Genomic DNA, 25,804 nt, shown 5'->3' on the forward strand with positions numbered 1-25,804 from the left:
GTATGTCACATTCGTAAGCATTCGATATCTAATTCAGCTTCCATTTGATTGACGTTTACTGTAATTACATACCCAAAAGCCAGCCTCAGCCTATCAATAGCTGTTAAAGCTCCACTAAGCTGTCACACTTAGCCCTCAAGCCTAATAACTTTAACACTTTGTTAGGGTATTAGTTGGCAGATTTGTTGTTCTTATCTAGGCTTGACTGATAGCTGAACGCCTCTTGTTGACATTTTTCTCAACTTTGTATTTGGGTTGAGGTTTTGGATTTTCGTCTTTCGCATTTTGTTTTCATTTTTCATTTGCGTCTATTTCCCAAGCAGTTTTTTGGCTTGTAATTTTATGAAATCTTTTTATTTTTGTCTTTTTTTATTAATTTTATTTAACTTGGTTTGTTTTTGACTGTCGCAAATTTTATGTCTCTGTCTCTCTCTCTGTCTCTGTCTCTGTCCCTCTCTTTCTATCGTGTCTTCATGTTTATCGAGCTGCTTGTGTAGCAAGGTCGTTCGTTGTACCCAACTTGTTGTTGCTGTTGTGGGACTGCCAAAGCAATTTGTAATGATTATTAAAACAACGGGGCCCCACTTAGCATGGCCCGAATCTTATGGCCATATAATACCCATGCAAAACGAGCCGAAAAGAAAAAGATTTTGTTCACATTATTTTTTCAGTGTTAACCATTCACCTAAACTGTTGTTGTTACCATTTTTTAATTGAAAAGCCAAAAACAAAACATGTTAATAATAATAACAAAGCAACAACAGCGGCAGCCACAGCTCAAATTATATTTGCTTACAACATGCGCGGTTCAACAAACGCCCTAGCCAAAACCCGTTACTCTACAAACCCCCCTCGCCCGACTATTTGTTTATTATTCTTAAGCAATTGTTACCACATAGTTTCTATATATATATAGATGTTTTTCTCTGATTGAATATCCATGAACATTGATTATGACAGCCGATCACTTGAAACAAAATCTGAAAAGTTCTATTTAAAGCAACAGGTAACAGCATTCCAAAGCCATTGGCTCACTCACACAGTAACTGTTACACAAACGGAACTACATAGATATACCATATATATACACATATATGATATATGCGAAATTTCTATTTGAATATGTGAACTACATATCGCGAGACGAATTAGCATTCATTTCTATAAAAGCTGCTAAGCAACTAGAATTTTTGTTCATTTATAACATTTTATTCAATTAGGCAACAAAATGTATGTTTTAACTTAAAGCTTGCCAATATGCTAAACACATTTACTTATCACTGCTGAAAACTAGATTTTTTATAAAACAAGTTCGAGAATGCTAGCTTAGAGAGCCTGACTGGGTGGATGCTCTGGCAGTGTTGGCATAGCCAAAGACAAGCATAATCTGTATTATCAGCTATAGGAGCGACATAATCATTATCAACGGTACGATCTATAGCGGGATACTTATCATTATCAACACATCGCATTATGATCATTATTGTTATCATACTCATTGTCATTGTCATGATAATAATAATAATAATAAATAATAAATAATAAATAATAAATAATAAATAATAAATAATAAATAATAAATAATAAATAATAAATAATAAATAATAAATAATAAATAATAAATAATAAATAATAAATAATAAATAATAAATAATAAATAATAAATAATAAATAATAAATAATAAATAATAAATAATAAATAATAAATAATAAATAATAAATAATAAATAATAATAATAATAATAATAATAATAATAATAATAAATAATAATAATAATAATAATAATAATAATAATAATAATAATAAATAATAATAATAAATAATAATAATAATAATAATAATAATAATAATAATAAATAATAATAATAAATAATAATAATAATAATGTCAGAGTCTAGACGATGTCCTGCCACTATCTCTGAGCACTCCCCATTTGAATGTACCTATAGATTACAGGGTATCAAACTGGTAATCTAAATCAAAAATTCTTATAGCCATAGAAATGTTACTTATCATGTTCCTCCCATTGCTATTGCTATTGTTTTGCAAATTGATATGCTCTCTTACCTCTTTTTAATTATATGCATAACTTTTTTATCCTTTGTCTGCTTGAATTGATAAAAAGAAGAAGCAGAAGAACTTAATTAATTTTCGTATTGTTGCAGTTTAATAAAAGAGAATTGAATGCTTATATAATTTGTTGTAGCGCTGAACTTTAAAGGCAAAAACTTGCGACACTTTTGCATTTTAATTTCTTTCGAGCTACCTGAACTGGAAATTAGAAAAATTGGCCACAATTGTGGCAATTGCCACACCCACTGACCAAATGAATCATGCATTCGATTTAAACATAAGTAAAACGTTTTTTTCCTCGCCTCTTTCATTTTTTTTTTTGCATAGTTGAGCAAATAAATTGCATTTAGCTCTATGCCATATAAGACAATTTGCCATAAGCGTACGAAAAGCGGGCTGAATTATGTCGCTCGTTGAGTTAATCTTAAAAACAAAAAGTAGAAACAAAGACAGCCAGAAAACTGCTGCCAAATACAGCAGTCTTAAGTGGTTTTGTAGACAGACCGGGAAATACCCCGCAATCGAAATAGAAACAGAAACAGAAAAAGCAACACCAACAGCAACAGCAACAGAAATCTACAAATCAGCAGCACATCCGCAAACTGTAGCTGAATATGATTCAAAAAGTAATTCACACGCCCAAAAATAAAAATGAAGCGAACAGCAAGAATTTATACAAATTACGGGCCAATTGAACAAGCTGTGAATTATTTATGTTAAATTAAAGTGTTTCTGTTTTTTGTTTTTATTTTTGGGGCGTGTGTGTTGGTAAAGCATTAGCATAAATTGGTTTAAGACCGTTGAGTTGAGTGCGTCATGCAGCAATTAATGTTCTTTCCCTGCCCAAGCAACGACACAACCTACGCTGTTAACAGCTGGCAAGCTACTGGCAAGGCAACAGGCCGAGCTTGGCGTTCGGCTCTGCTCGACTCGGCTTGGCACGTCCAATCTCCAGCTGCAGCGACGCTTGGCATTCGGCTCTGCCTAGCTAACTGGCAAGTCAAGTCTAAACATAGCTTCGGCTCTGTACTCGTTACGCTTCGGCTCAGCGCTTCGTTGCGACTCGTCTTTTTGGCGGCGTTACTTTTTGTGTTGTTATTCTTGTTGCTAGCTCTTGGACGCCACTGCGTGTGTGTGTGTGCTTTTTTTGGTGCTGTCTTGTGGCCAGGCCGCACCGTTACTTGGCCAGTCGAATTACGCAGCTTGGGGCGAACGGTTCTAGCGCGCGCTTCCCACCACAGCTAAAACTACTAAACAATAAAAATACTAACAGAGAGACACAGCAGAATCGCGAATCGTTTTCCCAAATAAACGAAGAGTGTTGTGCAAATTTAGAAAAATATAGAAAAAATACAAAAAAATAAAAAAAAAAACAAATAAATAAATAGACACAGCGTGCTAAACAAATATAAATAAAAAACCCCACAATAGATTTAAAACAAGTCAATAAATAAAATTAAATTTGGAAAGAAACATAAACAGCCAAGATAATAAAATTGATTGTGGGCGTGGACATAAACTGATTCAACTGGCGTCGCATAACTACGTTGGATAACTTTATACTCCGCTTGGATAATTAAACATTGCGCATACGCCGCATTGCACGAAGCAACGGGTAAGTGTCTGAAATCGATGCGATATATAGATGTAGATAGAAGCAACTGCAGCTTAGAATATAACCTTGACATTTGGCTATAATTTGTCATTCTTTGCTAATTAAAAGCACAGCACGTCCAGCGTCCAATTTGATTGGCAGCTAAATTGTGCAATAATTTAAAAAAAATATATTTATATTGCCGCTGCTGTTGTTGCTGTGTTTGTTGTTTAATTAGTGTTTGAGTGTGGCTTATAAATATGTATAGATGCCTGGTCTTTTGGTTTTAATAGTGCATATGTGTTGGGCTGTGTGATGTGCTAAACGACAAAGGCCACTCAATGGCTGAATGTTGTCCGTGAATGTGGAATAAAAACTGAACAAGCTGAAAAGAACAGCAACAACAACAACTGTTAGGCATTGTAGGCATGTAAATTACAAAATCAAGTTCGTTGCTTGAGTCTTTTGTTTAGGCTATGCAGCCGCAACAAAAGGTTCTTAGGCATGAAATAGAAACTAAGCCAACGCAATTTAATAAACATAATAATGCATAGCACATACAATGCACAGTGGTACACAAGTAGCTGTTGTTGTTGCTGTTGCCGCTGCCGTTGCCGTTGCCGTTGCCGTTGCCTGACAACCTTCAGTTAAGCAAGAAACCCGTTCGGTCTTTAAACATGAACTGCGTGCGCTTAATTTACGCCCAGATTAACATTTTTACATTAATATAATTTCACATTTTTATTAAACCAAAAAATTCAAAAAAAAAACAGTTGAGATTTTGCCTTGACAGCCAGCACGATGCAGCACGATATATATGTATCTATATGTATATATATATATATGTACATATATATGTAAGGCCATATCATAGTGTCGCTTGCTTCTTTTACCTGTGACAGATGTTTATCGTAATGCCCAAAGTCTGAGGTCTTTGGCCTACGCTTTGACTTCAGCTTTTTGCCGACTTTCAGATTCTATGTGAAACTTGGCAAATATTGCAATATATTGTTTAGTTTATATATACATATCTTTACTAATTTGCATGCGACCCAGTTCTTAGGGTTTGTGGTCTTTGAATAAAAAACCCTAATGAATCACAATTTAAAGCTTATTTATTTTCGATTAAATCGAAATGAGTTTGAATTTTCAAGCTGTCCCTGAATTGATGTGCGTCTATTGTTAATAATTTGTTTAGAATTTGACAATAACTACTTATACGCTTCTAATTAAGCGCACACAGCATACGGCTCAATCAAATTTAATTAGAAACTTGATTGGGCGACCAGCTCGATTTCGATTTCAATTTCAAACTGAAATTTAATGAACTTCAATTAAGCGTAACTCGAAAAGACTTCAATTGCTGCCGCAGCTGTTTATTGTTATTATATATATTTATTATTTATTAAATTGTCTGGGTGTTTTGTGTATATATATATAGTTATTTGTAGTTGGCTATAAGTTGTTAATGATGCTGCCGTCAAATTATGATGTAATTTGTTTGCTCAATGTAAGAGCGTGAAATGTTGGCAGAGCAGCAATTGAACTATGAATCATGCATCAAGTACAGCCTAGAGCAGGTATATATGCCAAATTAACATAGCCAAATTGATTGGCTGACTGATTGACTGACTGAATGACTAAGCTGCTGTCAAAAGTTTGAAAGCCAGACACGTTTAATTAACAAAGGCTGCGCAAAGATAAACCCTAATTTTAAGCAGATATCTGCATTGTTCTTGACGCCTGATGGCTTTCGTAATACCCTTGAAAATGGATGAGCAAGGTAGCATAATTGTGTTGAGGTGTGTGCAACAAGGCAGATGTAAGGAAGTGTGGAAGATGCCATTAATTACATAAATAAAAAAATATATATATATAATTAATTAGTATCAAGGTATAGGAGTCTTATACCTCTAGGCAGACAGACTTGGCTGTTGATTCTAATCGAATTTAGTTAGTTTAGTGAAAGATACAGCCAAAATTGATTTCAAATCATTGATTACTTTAGCGACTTCCACTAAATTCATATACAGTATAAGAGCTAGCTACTAAAGCTTGCTAGCATAAGCACTAGAGAGAGCTCTAGCTAGTATAAGAGTTAGAGACATGAAATTGTGCTGCCATAGAACTCACTGCTTAATGTATATTTAAATTATAACTTCTTAGATTTTCAAGTAACTCATTAAAAATATAAGAGCTAGAGATCTAAGCTAGCTAGAAAATACAAGGAAATTATACACTTATCATACATCTAACTATCTATAGAACACTTAGCTCAAGTTTGCTTAGAATCAGCGCTAACTTTATCGACTTTCATTAAATCCATCAAGAGCAAAAGAGCTAGATCCTAAAGCATGCTAATATAATAGCTATTAATTTATTTTAATATTTAATTAAATATTACACATATGCATTTCTCTAGCTTTCAACTAAAATTAGCTTTCAAACTGCATATCGATAAAAGTCGATCAAAATTGATCAAAAAAATCACATTAAAGTAGACCTAGTTTCACAGATTAGCTTCGACTGAGTACTAGGTACTTCGTAAAGAAATTCTTATGCCTAGCACCAAAGTCACTGATTTCATACTGCTCATGTGCTTCAGGGTATCTTCTAGTCGGGCACTCCCAATCAGATCACACTTGACTCGTGTATGTCTTGGTTTTATGGACTTAACACTTGTCGCTTGGCCATTCTTAGCCAAGGCCCACACAAATTTTTGCAAGTAATTTTGAAACAATGCCAAAGAGACTATATAAAAGTATATATAAGTGAAGATATATATGTGTGTGTACAATCACTCAATAGCAAATAAGCATAAAAATAATCAAAAAGCGAAAAAAATATATAACAAAAGCGGAAGTTGAAGTCTCACGAAAGCGCTGTGTAATTTTTTGTCTTTTCTCTTTGGCGCCTTCCTGGCACGAAATACCAAATGCGAAATATGAATATTATTTTTGTGAGAATTCTCAACGAAAATGCAAGCGGGCCACAACAACAGTCGATAGACAAATAAATATATATATATATATAGATATTATGAAAGGCCTCCGCTGGCAAGTGAAAATTGGAATTTATAATTTCGTGCCATGCAGCGCGGCCGATTTTCAACCGCAACATTTTCCCCCTTGCATGAATGCGATAAAAAGAAGAAGAAAAACAAGAAGAAGATAAAAAAAAAACGGTTTTTGCCGACAGCCACGGGCAGCACTTGTCACTGCTGAAGCTGCCTCAACTCAGCTCAGCTCAGCTACTGCTGATGATGTAATGAGCGACATGCGCATCAAGTGACAGAGCAAATGTTGCGCATACGCCGCATTGTACCAAACGAGTGCAACACTTGCCAGCTGCTGCTGCTGCAGCGGCTCATCAACAACAATCTCAAAGATAAAAAGCAAATTGTAGCAGCTTCTGCTTTTGCACACTCAGACTTAGAATTGACCTAAAAACCTTTTCAAAATGTAGCTCAACTTGGAAAATCTTGAATGCATGAAAAGTAAGTGCTTTGCAGCTTCAGGAAGCTGAGATTGAACTGAAAAATCGGTTTCTTCATTTTGATATGAAAAATAATAAAGCGAGTCGAACAATAGCTAATCAAGGCTCGACTTGGATTTTGTTGAAAAAAAACTCTTTATAAATATAATTATAAATTTTTTCTCTTTTTAAAATATATAAAAATAATTGCTTCTATTAAAAAGAAACAAAACTAATTAAGCCATTCGAGCAAAAGCTAATCAAAGACTTAGTTAGCCATTGTTTAAAAGAATTCAATTTTTTTATTACTGAAATATATTAGAGTCATTAATTAAAATGAAAAAAATATAAATATTCGTAATCCATACAAATTAATATATTAATATTAATATATATATATATATATATATATATATATATATATTAATATATATATATATATATATATATATATATATATATATATATATATATATATATATATATATATATATATACATAACATACACATATACAAATATATTTATATTTTACATATATATTTTATTATTTTACATTTTTGTTAATTTTTTTCTAAATTTTTTTATTTATTTTTTTTAAGTTTGATTTTCTTTTATTTTATTTGTCTCAATTTTTTTATATTTTATACTTATTTATTATTTTATTAAGCTTCTAGCTTGCCCTGCTAACTGAAACCAAAACTTAAAAAATCGCAACTTGGTGCTGCTGCTGCTGCCACATTATTTTGACGCATGCACGTGCTGAGTGAGCCCCATTCACAAATAATAAACAAAAAAAGCAGCGCAACTATAACTTAACTATACTTAAGTACAACACCCCGTGCTGTGTGTGGCTATAAAGCAAGCAGCTTCACTCCATGAGTTTATGATGTTGCGTGCCCCCCTTTTTTATGCAGCAGCAGCAGCCAGTAATGCCACATGCTGTAGATCTAATTGTGAGCGATGCTCACATGAAACATGGAAAGAGAGAAAAAAGTGCCAACTCATAAAATCAAGTTAACCACAGTTGTTGTTATAGTTGTTGTTGTTGAAGTTGTTGTCATTGTTTGTTATAGTTGCGTCGCAAACAATAACATTAGGCAGAGCCACCCGCCCGCACCTATTGTGCAAGGCAGACGAAACCCAGAAAAAAAGACAATTATTTTATAGTCCATATATAGTAGGTGGAGATATATATGGACAATCAGATTATGACATATAATAAAAAATATGCATATATACATATTCAGCTTGTGGCATATAAACAAAGACTTAATATAGTACAAGCAGCTATATAGTGAGAAGTCATAGATGGGACACATAATGAGGAAAACCTAATGAAAAACCAAGTCAATGTTTGAGCTGGAAGTTGCTATTAGTTAAATATAAGCGAGGGTGGTATGAACATTAAAGAAACTTAAAGTGTGCATAAAAGAGAGATACGAACAGAAGACAAAAAATACCTATAATTGTATTTTATTTTTAAAATTGAATTGAAATTGGCCATTTAAAAAGTCAGCCTCCTACATAAAAGAAGTTGTAACGTTAAATAAATATTATTAAAAATGTTAATAATCACAATTGTAAAAATAAATCCAATAATGTTAATAGTAAAAGTTATAATAACAACAATAATAATAATATTCCTTTTTTGTGGGTGAGGAAAGTAAACAATGATATTTATATTACTGATCATTTTTTTTATAACTTTTTCATTTGTCTTGTATTTTATATTTTGTTTATTTATTTTTTCATCAATTTATTTTCTTTTTATTTTTTTATTTATATTATTTTTTTTTTGATTTATTTGTTTTTCTTATTTATTTATTTATTGTTTATTTATTTTTTGTTTATTCAATTTTTTATTCAATTATTTACTTTTTATATATTTATCTTTTTATTTTTTATTGTTGCTTTATTTGTTGCTTATTTATATTTTTTTTAGTTTATTTATTTTATAAATTCAATATTTTTTCTATATTTTAATTTTTTTTATTTATGTGTAAAGTCTACAAATATTACTTGTTTATTCAAAAATTGTTCATACCAACCTCGCCCATACTCACCTATAAAGTAACTGCAAGATGCAGTTAGCATATATACCTGCTAATTAGCTCAATTGTTTTTTTAGTCAGCTACTTGTAGCATATAAACTTGCTCATTGTTAATGAAATTGATGGAACACATTAAATGACTACAAAAAAAGCCCGTTAACCGAAATAAATGAATATAAAATAAAATATAAAGGAAAAGTGAACGCAATGCAAATAGAATTTGTTCGCAAACGAACAAAGCGAACAAAATTTAATATAAGATCAAAAGGCCAAAAACTCGTTTTTTTTAGTCCGACTCATAGCCGGACATGTAAGCTGCTACCCCTGCCAGCCACGCCTCCTCCACCTGGTCGTTTGAGGTATCCACTTTCAAGGTTGCAAAGAACTCGACCGAAAGGCGGCCTGGCTGGCTGGCTGACTGTGGCTGGCTGGCAGCTGTCATACAGATTATTGCATTTGGATTTGGGTGTGGGTCCGCATGTGGCCCACATTTCGAACCACTTCTGAGGTTGACAAACGTTTTTTGGAAAGGCGCGCAGTTTGCAACTTGCAACATGGCCACTGTGGCACACGCCAAGCCGACTGCAGTTGCGCAATTTTGTTTTTATTTGTTTTCATGATTCATAAAGAGCAATTAAAAGCTAGAAAATTATCAACAAAGAACGTTGCAGTCGGGCGTAACTGACTGCATAATGCGCGCCAAATGTACGACAATCTGATATATTATTATAAGACATGCCCCAAATGGGCGGCGCATAAGTCTATCTGGGAACTGCCGAAACTGCGTAAGCCCAGCTCAAAGCAGCTATTGCTTGCACAATTCGGCACGCCCAAGTGGGCGTAACTCAAAAATCTTTACGGCTGATCAAACAGGGCTTACCCCAAATCTCCATGCTAAATTTCAAGTCGCTAGCTTCAATGGCTTTACCACATTCTGCACAAGCCAATATACCCCACTTTCCCTTTTCATGAGCGAGTATCTCAAGCAAAAACAAAGCCAATTTGTGGGGCGCAGTCAGCAAGTTTTTTTTGTAAGCCGCTTAGCCAAGTCAAGCAAAAGACTTCCTTCTGCGCAGGAATGAACGAGCGAGCGAAACGGCCTTGACGAAGTGCGAGACGTAGTTTCACGCACGCCAAGAACACTTTTTGTTCAGAATGCGTTCGGTTTGTGTTTGTGCTATAAATAAAAAAGGCAACTGGCTTTTTCGGCCTTCGCTGGCCTTCGAGCTTACATAATTAATTGCAATAACAGCCAGTTGTAGTTTGGCATGCGGAAAAGCAGCTTCAGCAAACGAAAGACTTAAGACACAAACTTGAGTGCAACTGTGACGCACATCAATCAGCTGGCGACAGCAGCGTCTCAATTAACACTTAATGCACTTTAAACAACTCAAAAACGCTTTTTAATCAATTTCATTTACAATTTTTTGACTGTTTATGAAGCGCAAAGAGAGTATATTGGCTTGCGTCTGTTTGTATGAAGCATTTAGTTTTTAATGAAACTAAAAATTTTTATTTGGCTTGCGGACGCTTGTGCAACACAGATTAATGTTCTCAATTATAATTTAAGCCCATTGGGGCGTGGCAATTGAAAAGCTAAAGCTTGAAATGTATCTTTAGAACCCACTTCATAGAGAGTTCTTCGCTCTAAATGGACTTTAAAGTGATGCATTTGAGTTTGATCCTGCGCCCTTTGATTCGTCTCAAATCAGAATCATAGCCAAGATAGAGTATTGTGCAGTCACTTATACCCAATTCAAATTGTTTAAATATATATAATTCCCTTTATCTTAACCCATTTACCCGCTGCTACAAAGCTCAAGCAAACGAAACGAAACGAAGCGAAATTATTTAGATGTTTACTTATTTCTGTTGATTTTTATGATTTGTGTTAAATTAAATAAATTATTTATGTATAATAATTGTTTAATTTCAGTGCACTTAACTTTTGTATATACACAGATTTATATAGCTGTATAGACATATGTGGCCGAAAGCAAAAGATGGACAAAAGGCCAGCTAGCTAATTAAATTTCATATAATGTATGTGCGTGTGTGTGTGTGTGTTGGTGTTGGTGTTGGTGTTGGTGTTGGTGTTGGTGTGGGCCATGTGATCATCGCTAAAAAATCAGCAGCACGTTCGATGTACAAAAAACTTTTATATATAATATATTAGCAAACCAAATGCCAGCAACAACAACAACAACAATCAAAAGCGGTGAAAAGAACGAAATGTTATGCGTTCGTTGTATACATATTATACAATATAAAACAGATGAACATATCAGCAGATGAACAGATGAGAAAAAAATAAGAAAAAGAAATAACAAAAATTTATAAAAATCAGCAACATTCTGGAAGAACTTAATCACAGCGCTCTAAAATAGCAGATGAAACAGAATAAAATCTTGACTTTAAGGTTTACCGAATGGGTTTTTACCTTCTCTCTTTCGCTCTCGCTCTCTCTTCTGTTGTGCCTTTCAAGGCTTGGCGTGGCTTGGCTGTGAATGATAACTGTAAGGTCGCAGCAGCATCATTAAGCGCGCTGACGCTGACTCATGAATGAAAATTAACTAGTTAACAAATTCTATATGAAGAATGATGCATTATGCTGAAAATATAGTAGTAGGTAGCGCTGGGAGACAGGCAGACAGAGACAGACAGAGGGCAGCTTGAATGATATGTTTATTAATATATTGATTACAAAGCTTCTTCTTTTCACAGTCGTAAATTATTTAGACTCATGTATAAGCACGTAGTTTTTGCGTAATTTAGAAAGTCTGAGAATTTGTTTGCTTAGAGGGCGTGAAGCGCCATTAGCATAGTAAAAGTTCTTAGTAAATAGTCCAGAGATGGCAGATGAAATATGATGGAAGTTTAGATACTCTAGCAAATTTCTATATTAGCGCTTGATTGATGGCTTCCTCGTCATATATGGTGAAGTGCTAAGCGCAATATTAAGAAGATGCTACAGCTATGTTAAGAAGATAGCGAGACTCACAATTTATGAGTTTGCTTAGGATGTGCTCCAAAGTCTACTTTAATTTAGTATAAGATCAAGCAATCAATCGGCTATAAAATCGATGTGTTCATCAAGAACCTTTCAGACAGCGCGTATCTAGTTTGCATAGATAAACACACAGTTAGCTAAAGAAAGAGGCGATGCCTTCATTGTCTGCTGCTATGTGTTACACATTACGTGACAAAATTATAATAAATATATATAGGGTATACAAAGTTCTAAGACAAAGCTGAAAGACAATCGAAAACCCGTTGAAAGTAGAAATTGATTAGCTGAGCCACGGGCTTTTTGGGGCTTTATGCGTGACATATATCAAGTTTATGGCCAGATTTTGGTTGCTAATTAAAGCCAAACGCCAACGCAAATAGAAAGCCAAATGCGGCATTGACTTCAATGGAATTGACCGATTTTGACCTGGTCAGACGACAGCAAATAGAGCAGCAGCGGCAGCTGGTAGAGCTGGGCACGAAGGTAGTGGCTGCTCATTAGGATTGCAGAGCGAGCTGCTGCCCATTGATGTGGGCCATTAGAAGCACGATAAGAGCTTCTAAATGGTGTTAAAACGTTTAGCAATGCGTTTTGGGTGGCAGCTAAGGCTAGAAAACAGCAGCAACCGCGGCAATTGCTACAATTCTCAGACTCACTTTCAATGCGTGTGACATACATTTTGACTATATGTATATCTGTACAAAATATATTGATAAATCGCATTGAATGCCAAGCACGTGCATGACCGCCAATACACCTGATATGGTTAACAGGTAGCTGGCATTTTGTCACAAAACGTTGACAAAGCTTGACTTTGAAACGGTTTGCGACACAAAGAAAAAAACCTAAAAAAAAGCCATAAAAATCAAAGAAAAACCAAAGCAATTGAAATGCAATCCAAGTTTAGTAGACTACAGAAAAAATGCAAAATAAAAAGCACAATTAAACGCAGTGACATTGATAAAAAAAACAACAACATTTCTATTAGGTGTTTCAAAATCAAACGACTTAGGCGACAAACTACGCAGCCAACGAAATTGGTTTTTTTGTTGAAGTTCATTGGCTTGCAGATTGATTGGCTGATTGCTTAATAATCTAAAGCCGGATTAAAGTTTTTACACCATGTCTATATATATATATATATATGTATATAAATAATTTGATGCCTTTACACGCCAACAACTTAATATGCCGGCCCAGATCTAATCATGCAACAAATGGCGCTCAAAGAGTCATTCGCGCAAGCACTTAATTGTTCTTGTTGTTGTCTAGAACCTTAGCCAGCGGCTGCTGTAATTATATTTATAAATAAATAAATAATAATTGAGGAAAAACGTTTCTCTTTCAGTCCCACACACGCAAGACAAAAAATTAAATAAAATGATTTCGCGCCGCAAGATTATATCGCGTTCCCTGGACAATTTGGATGCGATTGGGCAGGAGGAGCAGGAGGAAGATGTTTGGCACGATCGCGAAAAGCTGTTCCGGGTAAGCAAAGCAAACGAGATGTGGAACAAGTAGTGCTCTTAGAGGAGAATGTATCCATTCCATTTTTTTTTTAATCTTTAGATTAATTTTATTGACTCTAAAAACCTCAAGCTTGATATCGATACATTGCCATTCGATACAAATGCAAATTCTATCGATGAAGCAACGTTAAGTTAAAAGTGAAGTCTTATACTCTAATGCAAGCTAAGTCTTATACTTTTATAAGCTCACACAGGTAGCAGAGCTGAATTGCATTGGCTTTGATTTAGATAAAGATTATATGTATAGAGGGAAGGCCACGCCTTCATTTGCCTTAAATATACATTTTAAAAAATCATTCTAAATTGTTGTCTTTTTCTTTGCAGGATCACATCAACGAAGTGCTGACCAAATGGGAGCAAATCGATGATGAAATTTGGGCCAAGATCATTGTCTTTGAGAAGAATCGACGCGTGGCCAAGGCCTATGCGCGCTCCAATGTGATCACCATAAATGGCTCCAAGCATGGCTTCGATGGCGTACGGTAAGTAATACTCTCTGCCTCGCCCGAATTATGCTCTAGCTGCTCCATTTCTTTTGCAGCATTGGTCTAAATGGCTTTGAGAATCCCATGCGTGATGCAGAGACAAAAGTCATCAAAAAATCAATTGGAGATGGCTTCAAGATCAAAATGGATGACACTGGCAATATATTCATTAAGAGATATGGCAAGAGCAGCATCTATGTGAATCACACCTCGTTGGCCAACGAGGAAACGGTGATTGGAGCCGATATTCTGCAAATGCCACAAATGTCGCTTACATCGGGCACCTCCTCCAAGCTGTTCGACATGAAGAAATTTCAGAGTAACATTAATCGGGAATTTGCGCGTAGCTATCCGGAACGTAGCCGTTTGGAGCGGCAGTGCCTGTCGGCCGTCTCGCTGGTCAAGTCAAACAATAATCTAATCAATACACCCTTATGGATAATGGTCATCAATGTGGTTGCCATGGATATGCTTAAGAATCGCTTGCAAACGTTGCCCAAGTCCTTGGATGCATTGGGCATGCGAGTGCCTCTCACACACAGCAACGAAGATCCGTATTCAACGATTGAGAGTCAAGTGGGTTTGATCTATCCCACGCCCGCTGCGTCTGATGAATCCCAGTCCTCGAGCAACTCAAGCAAGGGCAGACGCAGCGTCTTCAGTGCGGCCTTCCTCAACGAAAGTCCCTATGTGCCAAAGGTGAGTGATATCGGTTATCTAAGTATCGAAATTTATATTGCGATACTTGAAGTCGTGATTGTTGTTATTATCGATATTATTTTAAGTGGGATTTCTCATCCCTTTCTTAGAAAAGCTGACTAATCACTCTTATTCTCTATTTCAGCCGGACTACGAGGTGGCATCAATGGCTTCTATGGCCTCCATTGCGCCAGTTTATACGGAAAAGAAGCGCCAGAAGAATACGCCACAGCGCAAAAAGCAGGACGATCCCTACTATTGCGGCCTGCTGGCACGCATACCCAATTTCATTAAGTCGAACAAACAGCAATGCGCCAGCAAGCCCAAAAAGGAGCCGAAAATCTCGCGCAAGATATCGGCACAGCATCATCAATTCCTGCTAGCCGCACAGCAGCAACAACATCAGTCACTACAATCGACGACGCCCATACCCATTGCAACGTTCCATCATTCCTATTTCCCCTACAAACTTTATCCACCACAGCATCGACTATCGCAGTCGCAGCTTTCGCTCTGGGATGCGCGTAGTCTAATTAGCGCACATGGTAGGTGTTCCGATATATCCTTTATTATCCTTTTAACAAAAGAAAACATACCTTAACTCCACTCTCTCTCTTTTTTGCAGAATGAGCGCTGGGAGCAATTGGCCCTAATTTATTCATCGCCTAGCATTATATTACAATTTATTTAGTCAAAGTATGTTTTTTTAATTTTTGGTCAGTGGAATGCATTTCGCTCAGTTTTGTGATCATAAATTATGCGAAGTGCAGCCATCATTTTAAATATTTAGAGCATACTTTTGGGCAGACACCTAAAATAATACCCATTAACACTTATACTAATTAGATCGGCGTTATGGATTAGACACCGGAGATGAGAGATTTAATAATTATGCAATTTGTAATAATTAATTAAAATTTTGCCATAGTTTTTAAATCGTTTAAGACTGAGAACGTCCTAGAGTCGAGTTGTGTGCACAAATAAATACTTATATGCAAGAATCTAAAATATATATGGATATGCACACATTTTGATAGCAAAGTATAGGAAGGATTTGTTGTCATAGGCAAATTGTTTGCTACTTTAGGCGATTAATTTTTATTGTTTTACTCTCTGTAAATACATTTTCATATGTAAATAAGTTCGAATATAACATATATGTATGTGAACACTATGTAAACGTTTATGCATTAAAAGAATATTTTCAAAAGAGGATTTATTTATTTCAATAAAATATATAGTAAATTGACAAAAGCCTGAAGTAAGTATAAGAACGGCATGTTATTTTCAAATGAACTCTATTGCGCGCTAACAATCGCAATCAATAACAGCTGCTAGCCTAACATAGTCAAACTCTGTTAGCTAACATATTCCGATCGATAGCCCCAACTCGATAACAATTGTGCAGCCCTGTTCTTAGTTCGACTGTCCGAAGCCAAGCGGCCGCGTAAAATTTGCAAAATTTAGCAACTTTTAAACAAATAATTAAACAGACAAGTTTATTACGCAATAATAATCGAAAGATATATGTGCGGTGGTTCTTTAATACGAATACAATGACAGAAATGAGTGTAAACGAGCTCCGTTGGCATTCAAAGGCAGTCCATATGACAAAAACAACAGGTTAGCTTTGTAATTTTACTTATCTAAAACATCAAAAAATTTATAGTTAATTTGGGGAGCTCTAAATTTAAAGTATTAAAAATAAGTTTTGGATCTTTATATAATGTGGAAAACTCGAATAATGGCCGAGAGTGCGTAAACTTACAATATATATTTAACTATATATTTCTTTATAATATTAATAAAATATTTGTGACACAGATCAGCTTGTGACTGTCATCGACAGTCCTTCAGCTACAACAATTGCAACGACGCCAGCGATTGCTAACATGATTGTGACGCCCAAATCCAGGGCTGCAGAAAGCATAGCTGCAAGTCCCAAATTAATTGATCCCGACATAGCAGCCAAACGAGATCCACATCTAAACCAACTGCAGCGTGATCTCAATAGTCCTAGCGCCGCATTACGCATGCGCGCCATAAGTGCGCTCAAGTAAGTACTAAAACTTTTCTATATACACATGTAATGATCTATAACTCCTCTTGTTAGAAAATCTACCAAAAGTACCTACAACAATTTCGATGTGCCGCATGCTGAGATTAGCATTATAGCGGCAGAAGAGCGAAATCCGCAGCCACCGCCAACGCTCTCAGAGATTTTAAAGGATGTCATTGTCTACGTTGAGGTACGCACTGGCAATGATAATCGCTCCGAGGGAGTTAAGAACATCATATCAAAACTAGGCGCCCAGACCAACGATCGTCTGTTGCGGTAAACTTAACCTAACTTAATATTTTATTAAAAAATAAAACAAAAATTGTTTTTTATAGCAATACCACTCATGTGGTCTTTAAGGATGGCCTCTTGTCCACCTATAAGCGTGCTCAAAGCTGGAATATACCAATTGTTTCCATCTTATGGATTGAGGCTTGTAAGGTGCAACGCCGTCTATGTGATCCCAAACAGTTTCCCATTAGCAATATTCACATGTATGAATTCCCAGAACTCTATGGCAAATTGTCGGTGAGTACTGCAATCGTACTCTATATATTTATTTATATAAGACTGCATAACAAGCGTAAAACAAGATATTACTTAAGTCATTTTTTCCATAGATTTTCCTTTCATCTATGGAAAATGATGATGAGATGATTATGAATCCATTTTGTCCTAATAATACAAGACACGATTTTATATGCATATGTTCTAAGTTCTGTAAACTAAAAAAAAGTTAAGAAATTTTTTAAAAGAATTAAGGTTTGTAAATTTCAAACTATGCATTGGAATTGAATTAAATAAGAAGTTGCAAAAAAAAAGGCTTATCTTTTTGTTAACGATTTTCTTAAAATTTTGCTTAAAATGCTTTCAGAATCATCTTATAAGAGTTCAATTGTGCTAAACAGAGTAGTATAGTTATCAGTATAGAAATATCTGTATTATCAGTATAGAAATATCTCGTTTTACTTATGTTATTTTACTTATGCATTATTCATATATTTCTATTGCATCTTTTGTCGTCTTTATACGTAAAATATCACCCTCGTAAATTGCATAATCTTAATATAGTATAAACAAAGCTCTTATGTTATATCTAGCACGTGGTTTCTGAGATGAATTTCCATATAAAGCTACGTACCTTAAGAGCTGCTCAACTAGTTTCGATTTCTATATAAAATTGATTTACATAAACTGTTCGTTAATCTCAAGCAGCAATTGTTGTTATCCAGAGATCGGACATTGTAAATATTTCAGATTGCTTCGGAAGCCATCAACTTCAGTTAGAAATAGTCGCTATTTAATTGGTTTATTGGCCTCATAAAAAATGCTATAAAATAAACAAATCGATTAGTTGTTTAGGCTTTGCCCAAACACATTTTTGATAAGGCCAAGTGAATCGGTATAGTATCACGAACGAGCCACGATGAGTCAGATAAGCAATTGATATGTATACTCTGACAGTGCTCCAGTTTAAAGTCGTGGGTTAGCTGTTACCCTGGCTTTTATTGTATATATATGTTCTACTTATACTTATAGAATATTTGATTGACCTAAAATACCCTGTATTAAGTGTATTCTCTTCATAGAATGAGTAGATTTTACTAGCATGTTTTTATGTTTTCAAGTTACTGCTTGAATGGAGTTTGGCTATTCAAAGCGCTTTAGGTCAGCATACCCGTTGCCGCTGAAATTGTAATGGGTATATCAAAGTTTGCAGCAGAAAAGCATAATCTTGAGCACTAGAAAATACGCTATATATATTTCAAAAGTGATCGACTTAGAAATAACCTCTATATATGTCATATATAGACATCTAAGCACCTGCTGTGGCATACCCTCTTCTCTCCTCTTTTACGCAGTATATCCAAAGATGGCAGCACAAATATAATAGAAACAAAATGTTGCTATTTAAGTGCCGTCTGCACTTTCGCTCGACAGATTCTTATCACAGACAACAAATGTCAGGCACTTAGCCTACCTCTGGGCCTTGTGCACTTCGGGACTGTGTTTAGGTTATCTAATTCAATTTGCGTGTAACACGTAGTGTACAATATGTCTTATCAGTGGCCAGGAAGTTGGCAGCAGAATACAGAGAGGCAGTGAGAGAAGTGGTCTCATGGCATAGTCTGGTTCAAAGCAGAAAAAAAATGCAAATGTTCTTAATAAATTTTGTGTTGTACTGAACGCACAGACATTATGTTTTATTACTTAAATATTACGACAGTTCAGTAAGAGGAAGAACAAAAGACAGGGCACTTGACAACTTAAAACCTATTTCACATGCGCACGTCTGTTTACAGACAGATATTAAAAATTATAAATATGTATATAGTAGTTACTTTTTTTTGCATTTATATAACAGGGCAAAAACAATGAAGCCAAGTTACTTATATAAAAAAATACTTAGTTACGGTTGGGTTTTTCTTTCGATCTTAATGCGTTAAACGCGCTGCAGGCAAAAACATTCTCTGAGATTTCTAACAAAATGTATATAAATATATATATATACATATATAAAAGATACAGAGATTTCGGCCATACTATATATACCTTATATATATTTACAAGACAATAAAAAATGCGCTTTCTTTTAAGTACGATATTTAAAAGGAATTTACACTATGAATGATTTTTGTGAAGTCCTTTGCCTGGAATGCTTCATGCATAGGAACGTGTCTCATTTCTGTTTTCTTTTTTTGCTGTGGCCATTGCTTTATCATGATAGCGCCACTTCCAGGCACATCATAATCAGGAATCCAGACACTGTGCCCCATGTCGCAATTGTGCCATTGCCACTGGCATGAGCCTCCGGCAGAATATCATCGGCTACAATATAGATCATAGCGCCAGCAGCAAATGACAAAGCATACGGCAATATTAGGTTAGCAAAGGTAACTGCCACGGCGCCTAGGACACCAAAGATCGGCTCCACCATGCCAGATAATTGACCGTACCATAGAGCACGCATCACACTAAATCCCGCGGCGTGCAACGGCAAGCTGACGGCCAATCCTTCTGGGAAATTTTGTATGCCAATGCCAATGGCCAGGTTTCGAGCGCTCTCGAATGTCGAGCTATTCGTAGTGCCCACTGCACCAAAGCTGACGCCCACTGCCAAGCCTTCGGGTATATTGTGCACAGTGATGGCCACCACGAGCAGCATAATCCTTTTCCACTGTGACAACGCCTCCTGGGCACGTTGCTGTTCCAACGCCGCCCCTACTGTATACGTGCATTGCTCCACTTCGCCAATGCTGCCACCCTTCTTCCGTCTGCGCGACTCGCCGCTGTGTTGCACACTCAAACAGTCCGAGAAGCTATCGAGACTCTTGGATGCATGTCTATCCGTCGCTGAGCCATTCATTTTCATCTCATCGATGGCAATATCAGCCTTATCTTTGCTATTCTGCGTCATCTGTATCATCATGTTGGTGCTATTCAAGCCCAGATATGACATCAATTTATCGCAGCCATACACAAAGATCGAGCCAAGCAGAAAGCCGCCTGCCACGGGCAGAAATGAATAGGAGCCATAGAGATTCGAGGTCTCGGCCATTTCAATGGCTGGGTTAAGCAGCGACCAGAACGAGGCAGCAATCATGACGCCCGCCGCAAAACCCAATGCTGCATCCAATGAACGTCGCTGATTGCCTCGCACGAAGATCACCAGTGCCGCACCTGCTGCTGTTAGGCCCCAGGTGAGCAAGGTGCCCAGCAGGGCTTGCGTGACGGGCCCATAGCCAGGTATCATCTTTATATTTGATTTTGTTTTTGCTTTGATTTAGTACCTGGCGCTGGATGGCGCTGAATTACTGATGAAATAGCAGATGAGGCCTTGTTGTTGCAGCGTTCTTATTATTTATGTACTTGTAATCGTTATCGCACGTAAACCACAGATACAAAACAAGTTTTCTTCTTGTTGATGTCTGTGTTTTTTTTTTTTAAATTATTTTTCAAACTAACGCGCAGCAGCTGACACGGGCTGAGGCGTTGCCACGTTATTACTTGTTCTTTTTGCTTTTCCGCACAGATTTTGTGTAGTTTCTTAAAACTGTTCTTATTTCAATGCCGATTGACAATTGTGACAAAACAAACAAAACGTAAAAACACAAAAATATTGCCAGAATATCTCGTTGGCTCTCTCACTCGTTCGCTCGCTCTCTTTCCCTCTCTCTCTCTCTCTTTGGTTTTTCTTCCGACACCGCTTGCAGCTGGCTGCTGAATGAATTTGATTTTAGTTGCAAGTATGGCAACACTTGTTGCTTATCTTTTGCGGATGCGTGCTTTTAATTGAAACTGTTTCAACGTTATAGAATGTATGTTATCGCGTAATACTGCCAGTTTTTGGTTTTGACTAAATCATAGCTTAAGAGCGTTCGTTCTTTTAGTTTCTTTTACAAGAGGCGAGCGCGACCAACGCTGAGTGAGCCGCAGACTGAGGCTGACGGCTGTGCTGTAGCAATTTTTATACAACAAGAGGGGGTTGACGCTCTTGCTACAGCGCAGTCGCCGTGAGAGAGTAACCAGGGCTGCAAAATCTACTGCCAATGTTTCCACACCTGTTTGTTTCATAAAATAAAAATACAAATTTAGGCGCATTTAAATTGCAAAAATAATTTTCTTTATTAAAAATATAATAATAATTATTGACAATAATTGCTAAATGCAGTTGTTAATATTTATCGTTTTATTATTATGTAGAAATGCTAAGAGCAAGCTAAGTACCTTATTTTTTGCAATCTGACCAAGAGAGAGATAAAAGTCGCGCTAATATAAACAAAAGTTAGCAACGATTCAGTTATCACGTACATTATAAACAAATAAAACAGTGGGTTTTTAGCTAAAAAAGTGACAGTTGAGAAATCACCAGCAGCAGCAGCTCATGGCATCATTAGGTAAAACAAGTGTTTTATCATTTGTTGGTTGGTTGTCTAGCTAAATATTGTATCTTATATTTATTTCCTTGTTATTCTCTCTTATAGCGCGTACGGTGCATGCAACCAGATTCAGAGCTCAAGAAACGCAAACGACCTGGAACGCCCACTAGCAGCAAGGATAGAAATAATCTAACGCCCAAGTCTGTAACAAAGCCCATATCACCAACCAATCCACAGGTGAGTATTCTTTGATCAACTCTTAAATATGACATTAAATATATTTGTCTCTTCCAGACTCCCATAACGCGATTTTTTAAGACTCTCAGCCAAACCAAGCAGCAGCAGGAGGACGTGGGTGCAGAATCGCCGGCTACTAATCTACTTAATAGGTAATTCCAATTAAAAAAAAAAAGATATTCTGTAACTCCCATGCTTATACTTATGCCCATATTGGTTTCTATAAAAATTGAAAAGAAAGTTAAGTAATATGTGCCTTAAAGTCTTATACGTTGCATATGTACAGATGAAGAAACAAAGAATTATCGATTTGATTCGATTCGATTCTCACTCTTATATTGGCTAACATAGTTTCAGGCTCTTATACATTCGCATTCTTAATTCATAAATATCAAAACCAAATCAACATTTGGCACCATTTGCAAGTTTTAGAATTTGCCATTAGACCAAAAATATCGAGTGAGTTTTGCCACAGCCTAAGAGAGTTAGATTGAGTTGTCTATAGCTGTTACAATAGCTATATTATCCTCTATGATATTATTCATATTAGATCGAATCCTAATTAAGAGCACATAAAGCCTTCTGCATGTGATATAAATATAAATTACAAAATTTTACTCAATTTCCATGGCTACTTCTATTGACATGGAAAATTTTGGAGTCAATTAGTGTCTACTAATTTTTCTTAGTATAATGAGTGTCCAAATCTAAAGCGCATTTTTTATCTTTCTCAGAATAAACAGCGGCTGCTTTACGCCATTTAAGGTGCAGAACCAAATGGACACACAAACTCCGACGGACAAAGAGAATAAAATTGTTGCCAACAATAAAGACGCAACTCAGAAAGAGTTGTTCCCGTGTCAGGAGAAAAGTGTGGGCAGAATTAAAAGACGAAGCGCTTCGGTGACTGTGGATTCCACTCAAGAGCGATCTCGGCCGCTGCGAGAAATTCGCCGCAGCAGTTTGGCTTTTGATTCCACAACACCTGTTGTAGCTGAAACACTGTCAACGGTACCTCGTCTGACACGGCGGCGCAGCCAATTAAAAAGCACAGAGAAAGCTAACACAGAGGAGAAGGAGTCAGACACATCATCAGCATCAGCATCATCATCAGCATCAGCAGCAGCAGCAGTATCAGTATCAGTAGTCGTGGCTAAAACAGTAGTTGAGCCACGAGCTAAACGTCGTTGTAGCCTGCAACTGTCAGATACTAAAACAAATTTACAAGAAAAAACTCGCAATCAACGTCGGCGCAGCGCCTCCCACAATTCCTCTTTCAAGTCGGACACACCGACTGCGGCTAAGAATCCACCTACATTTGAAGCCATAACCGAGGAGCCACAATCCATTGCAGAGTCAACGCCGCCGGCTAATAAAACCAACTATGTTCAAGAGACAATGGAAATAAGCTCAAGCCGCGCGACAATTATTGGACGAGCCACTGAACGTCGTACTGTATATACCGTAGAGCAAATGCAGATAAGTGATTTTAATAATGAAAACTTAAATCCTCGGCTGAGCGACATCAATTTAAAATCGCCCATGAATGTAACGACACAAACATCGCTGGACAGCATCGATGAGCATACTCCTGTGCCGGTGTTTAATTCCACTCGCTTGCCGCGCAGCGAGACGAGGTCGTCCTCAAATCGTCGGCGTACTCTGTTCAATGTCGACATGGATCACATTAATGAACGCATCAATTCCATTAATTCGAAATCGCAGCGGCGTTCGCTGGCATTGGCCAATCAGGCGGAGCTGGGCGAGAGTTGTTTACTCACTCCACCACCACCGCCGCTTACAGCACAACCACTGCAGGCAGTGGCGTTCAATGCGGGTGCAACCCCTAAGGAACTGAAATCCACGGAGCCCAAGATGCGTCGACTTTTCACGCCCAATGAATCTATTCCCATATCATCATCGTCATCCAGCAGCAAATCACGTCCAAGCACGAATAGTAGTAACGCCTCCACTCACACAGTGAAAAGGCGACAAACGGCGTCAGCCCTGAAGCCAACTATATCAGAAGGCCCCAATTACGTAACATGTGATAGTACTGAGAGCAAGGAGGGATTTGTTACGCCCTTTGATTCGGATACATCCGAGTCGCATGGAGATTGTCTGAAGCCTACACCTAAGCATCGAGTCATACATACGCTAGTGCATACGAATATGCATAAGGAGCAGGTGCAAATCATCCATAAGGTTGGTAGCACAAAATCCTCGTCTTAAGAAATTGTACTCGCTTAGATGTAGATATAGATATAGATATAGATTTAGATATAGGTATAGATATAGATATAGATAGATGGCTTTCTCTCTCTATTTGTACTCTGTATCCTATATGCAAATATTGTTCTATATTTTAATTGATTCATTTATATTATTTGTATAGTAACTGAGTTTCTCGAGTTTGGGTTTTCAAGTGCAACGCCCACCTCATTGGTTCATAATTAATATTGATAAAACATGGTTGAACTTGGGGCAGTCGTAAAACAACAGAGCGCTTCACACAAATAAATTATACATAAAAATATTTATACAAAACAAATGCTGACTCTAACTTGTGCTCGATTAATGGCTTTGCCATTAATTAACCAATATATTCATTCATCCATCCATTGATTCTATTGTACCTCACCTCCACCCCCGACCCGATATCCTCATTTGCTTGTCACGCCATCCCAGGCCATACGCAAGCTGCGTGGCATGCGTCTGGATCCCACAGTGACCAAGCGAACGACCCATTTGGTTAGTCTGGAGCCAAGGAGAACATTGAATCTATTACGTGGTTTGATGCGAGGCGTTTGGATTGTTAACTTCAAATGGATACTCGAATCGGTTCGTGTTGGCAAGTGGGTGAGCGAAGAACATTATGAACTGAACTCATTTTCACGTGCCGTTGAGGTGAGCTGCTTGCTAAATTCTGTCAAAAGTGTGTTAATAACTTACTCAATCCCCGCTAGATTTGCCGCACGGAACGTCAAGCCTTTGGCGTATCCTATCGCTGCGAACTGTTTCGTTTTATGGAGACCTTCTATGTCTCCTCGCTCTGTCGACCCATCACATTTAACAATATCAAGGAGCTGTTGCTGTTGGGCGGTGCCAAGTTAACCGAGAATCGCTACAAGGCCAAATTCATTGTGGGCGACAAGAGACGCGCCGAGGATGATCGCGTCTACCTGTCGCCACTTTGGGTCCTGGATAGCATAACGGCAATGCAGGTGCAAAAGTTTGGCAAGTATCTGATGAAATGTGCCATTGTAACACCGAACGGCATACGTTACGAAGATCCGCGCCAGGAACCGGAAGACCCACCGCAGCAGCAGGACCAAATACGGAGGGACCAAAAAATTTGTTATAAGGACCCAGCTCTAGTGATTAGTAAATAGCAGGCAATGAATAAGTGAAAAAGAATCTAGCGTTACATGTTCTAGTTGACCACATACACAATTTTATACTTTTAGGGTAACCATATTCCTTCTAATCGTTTCATCCGTTCAATATATATATCCGTTGTATATATATATATATATATAATATATATATGTATATATATATATACATGTATACTAAGCTTATTTAAATTAAAAACGAGTTTAGCGGTCCAAGTTGCAATTATATTGATTTATTTCAAAACTCTTGTTACATCTGTTTCTGTCTGAGTGAGGTAAAGTTCTGTTGTATAGTTATGCAGTTCCTTGTACTTT

General features: G+C 36.8%; 3 protein-coding genes across 4 annotated transcripts; 2 read left to right on the forward strand and 1 right to left on the reverse strand.

Annotated features, from left to right (window-relative positions):
- The first annotated feature begins 3,512 nt into the window (after positions 1 to 3,512).
- Positions 3,513 to 15,873, forward strand: LOC111603465. The gene is made up of 6 exons (XM_023321057.2): positions 3,513 to 3,689; positions 13,554 to 13,693; positions 14,059 to 14,216; positions 14,276 to 14,918; positions 15,064 to 15,463; positions 15,544 to 15,873. The coding sequence occupies exons 2-6, from the start codon at positions 13,586 to 13,588 to the stop codon at positions 15,546 to 15,548; spliced, it is 1,314 nt and encodes a 437-aa protein (XP_023176825.1). The 5' UTR covers positions 3,513 to 3,689; positions 13,554 to 13,585; the 3' UTR covers positions 15,549 to 15,873.
- Positions 15,874 to 16,332: 459 nt separating this feature from the next.
- Positions 16,333 to 25,564, forward strand: LOC111603249 (microcephalin). 2 transcript variants are annotated; one of them, XM_023320760.2, is made up of 9 exons: positions 16,333 to 16,541; positions 16,743 to 16,974; positions 17,032 to 17,253; positions 17,313 to 17,505; positions 21,963 to 22,094; positions 22,152 to 22,246; positions 22,829 to 24,299; positions 24,783 to 25,001; positions 25,061 to 25,564. In XM_023320760.2, the coding sequence occupies exons 1-9, from the start codon at positions 16,475 to 16,477 to the stop codon at positions 25,484 to 25,486; spliced, it is 3,057 nt and encodes a 1,018-aa protein (XP_023176528.2). In that variant the 5' UTR covers positions 16,333 to 16,474; the 3' UTR covers positions 25,487 to 25,564. The 2 variants fall into 2 exon arrangements, with proteins under 2 accessions (XP_023176528.2, XP_023176535.2); XM_023320767.2 differs by lacking the exon at positions 16,333 to 16,541 and adding an exon at positions 16,563 to 16,672 and having other exon boundaries at positions 25,061 to 25,563.
- Positions 19,158 to 21,552, reverse strand: LOC111603265 (zinc transporter ZIP11). Its single transcript, XM_023320780.2, has one exon. The coding sequence runs from the start codon at positions 20,729 to 20,731 to the stop codon at positions 19,697 to 19,699; it is 1,035 nt and encodes a 344-aa protein (XP_023176548.2). The 5' UTR covers positions 20,732 to 21,552; the 3' UTR covers positions 19,158 to 19,696.
- Positions 25,565 to 25,804: the final 240 nt, after the last annotated feature.

This window comes from Drosophila hydei, unplaced genomic scaffold (genome assembly GCF_003285905.1).
Source record: "Drosophila hydei strain 15085-1641.00,03,60 unplaced genomic scaffold, DhydRS2 tig00008122-arrow-pilon, whole genome shotgun sequence".
Classification (NCBI taxonomy): domain Eukaryota; kingdom Metazoa; phylum Arthropoda; class Insecta; order Diptera; family Drosophilidae; genus Drosophila; species Drosophila hydei.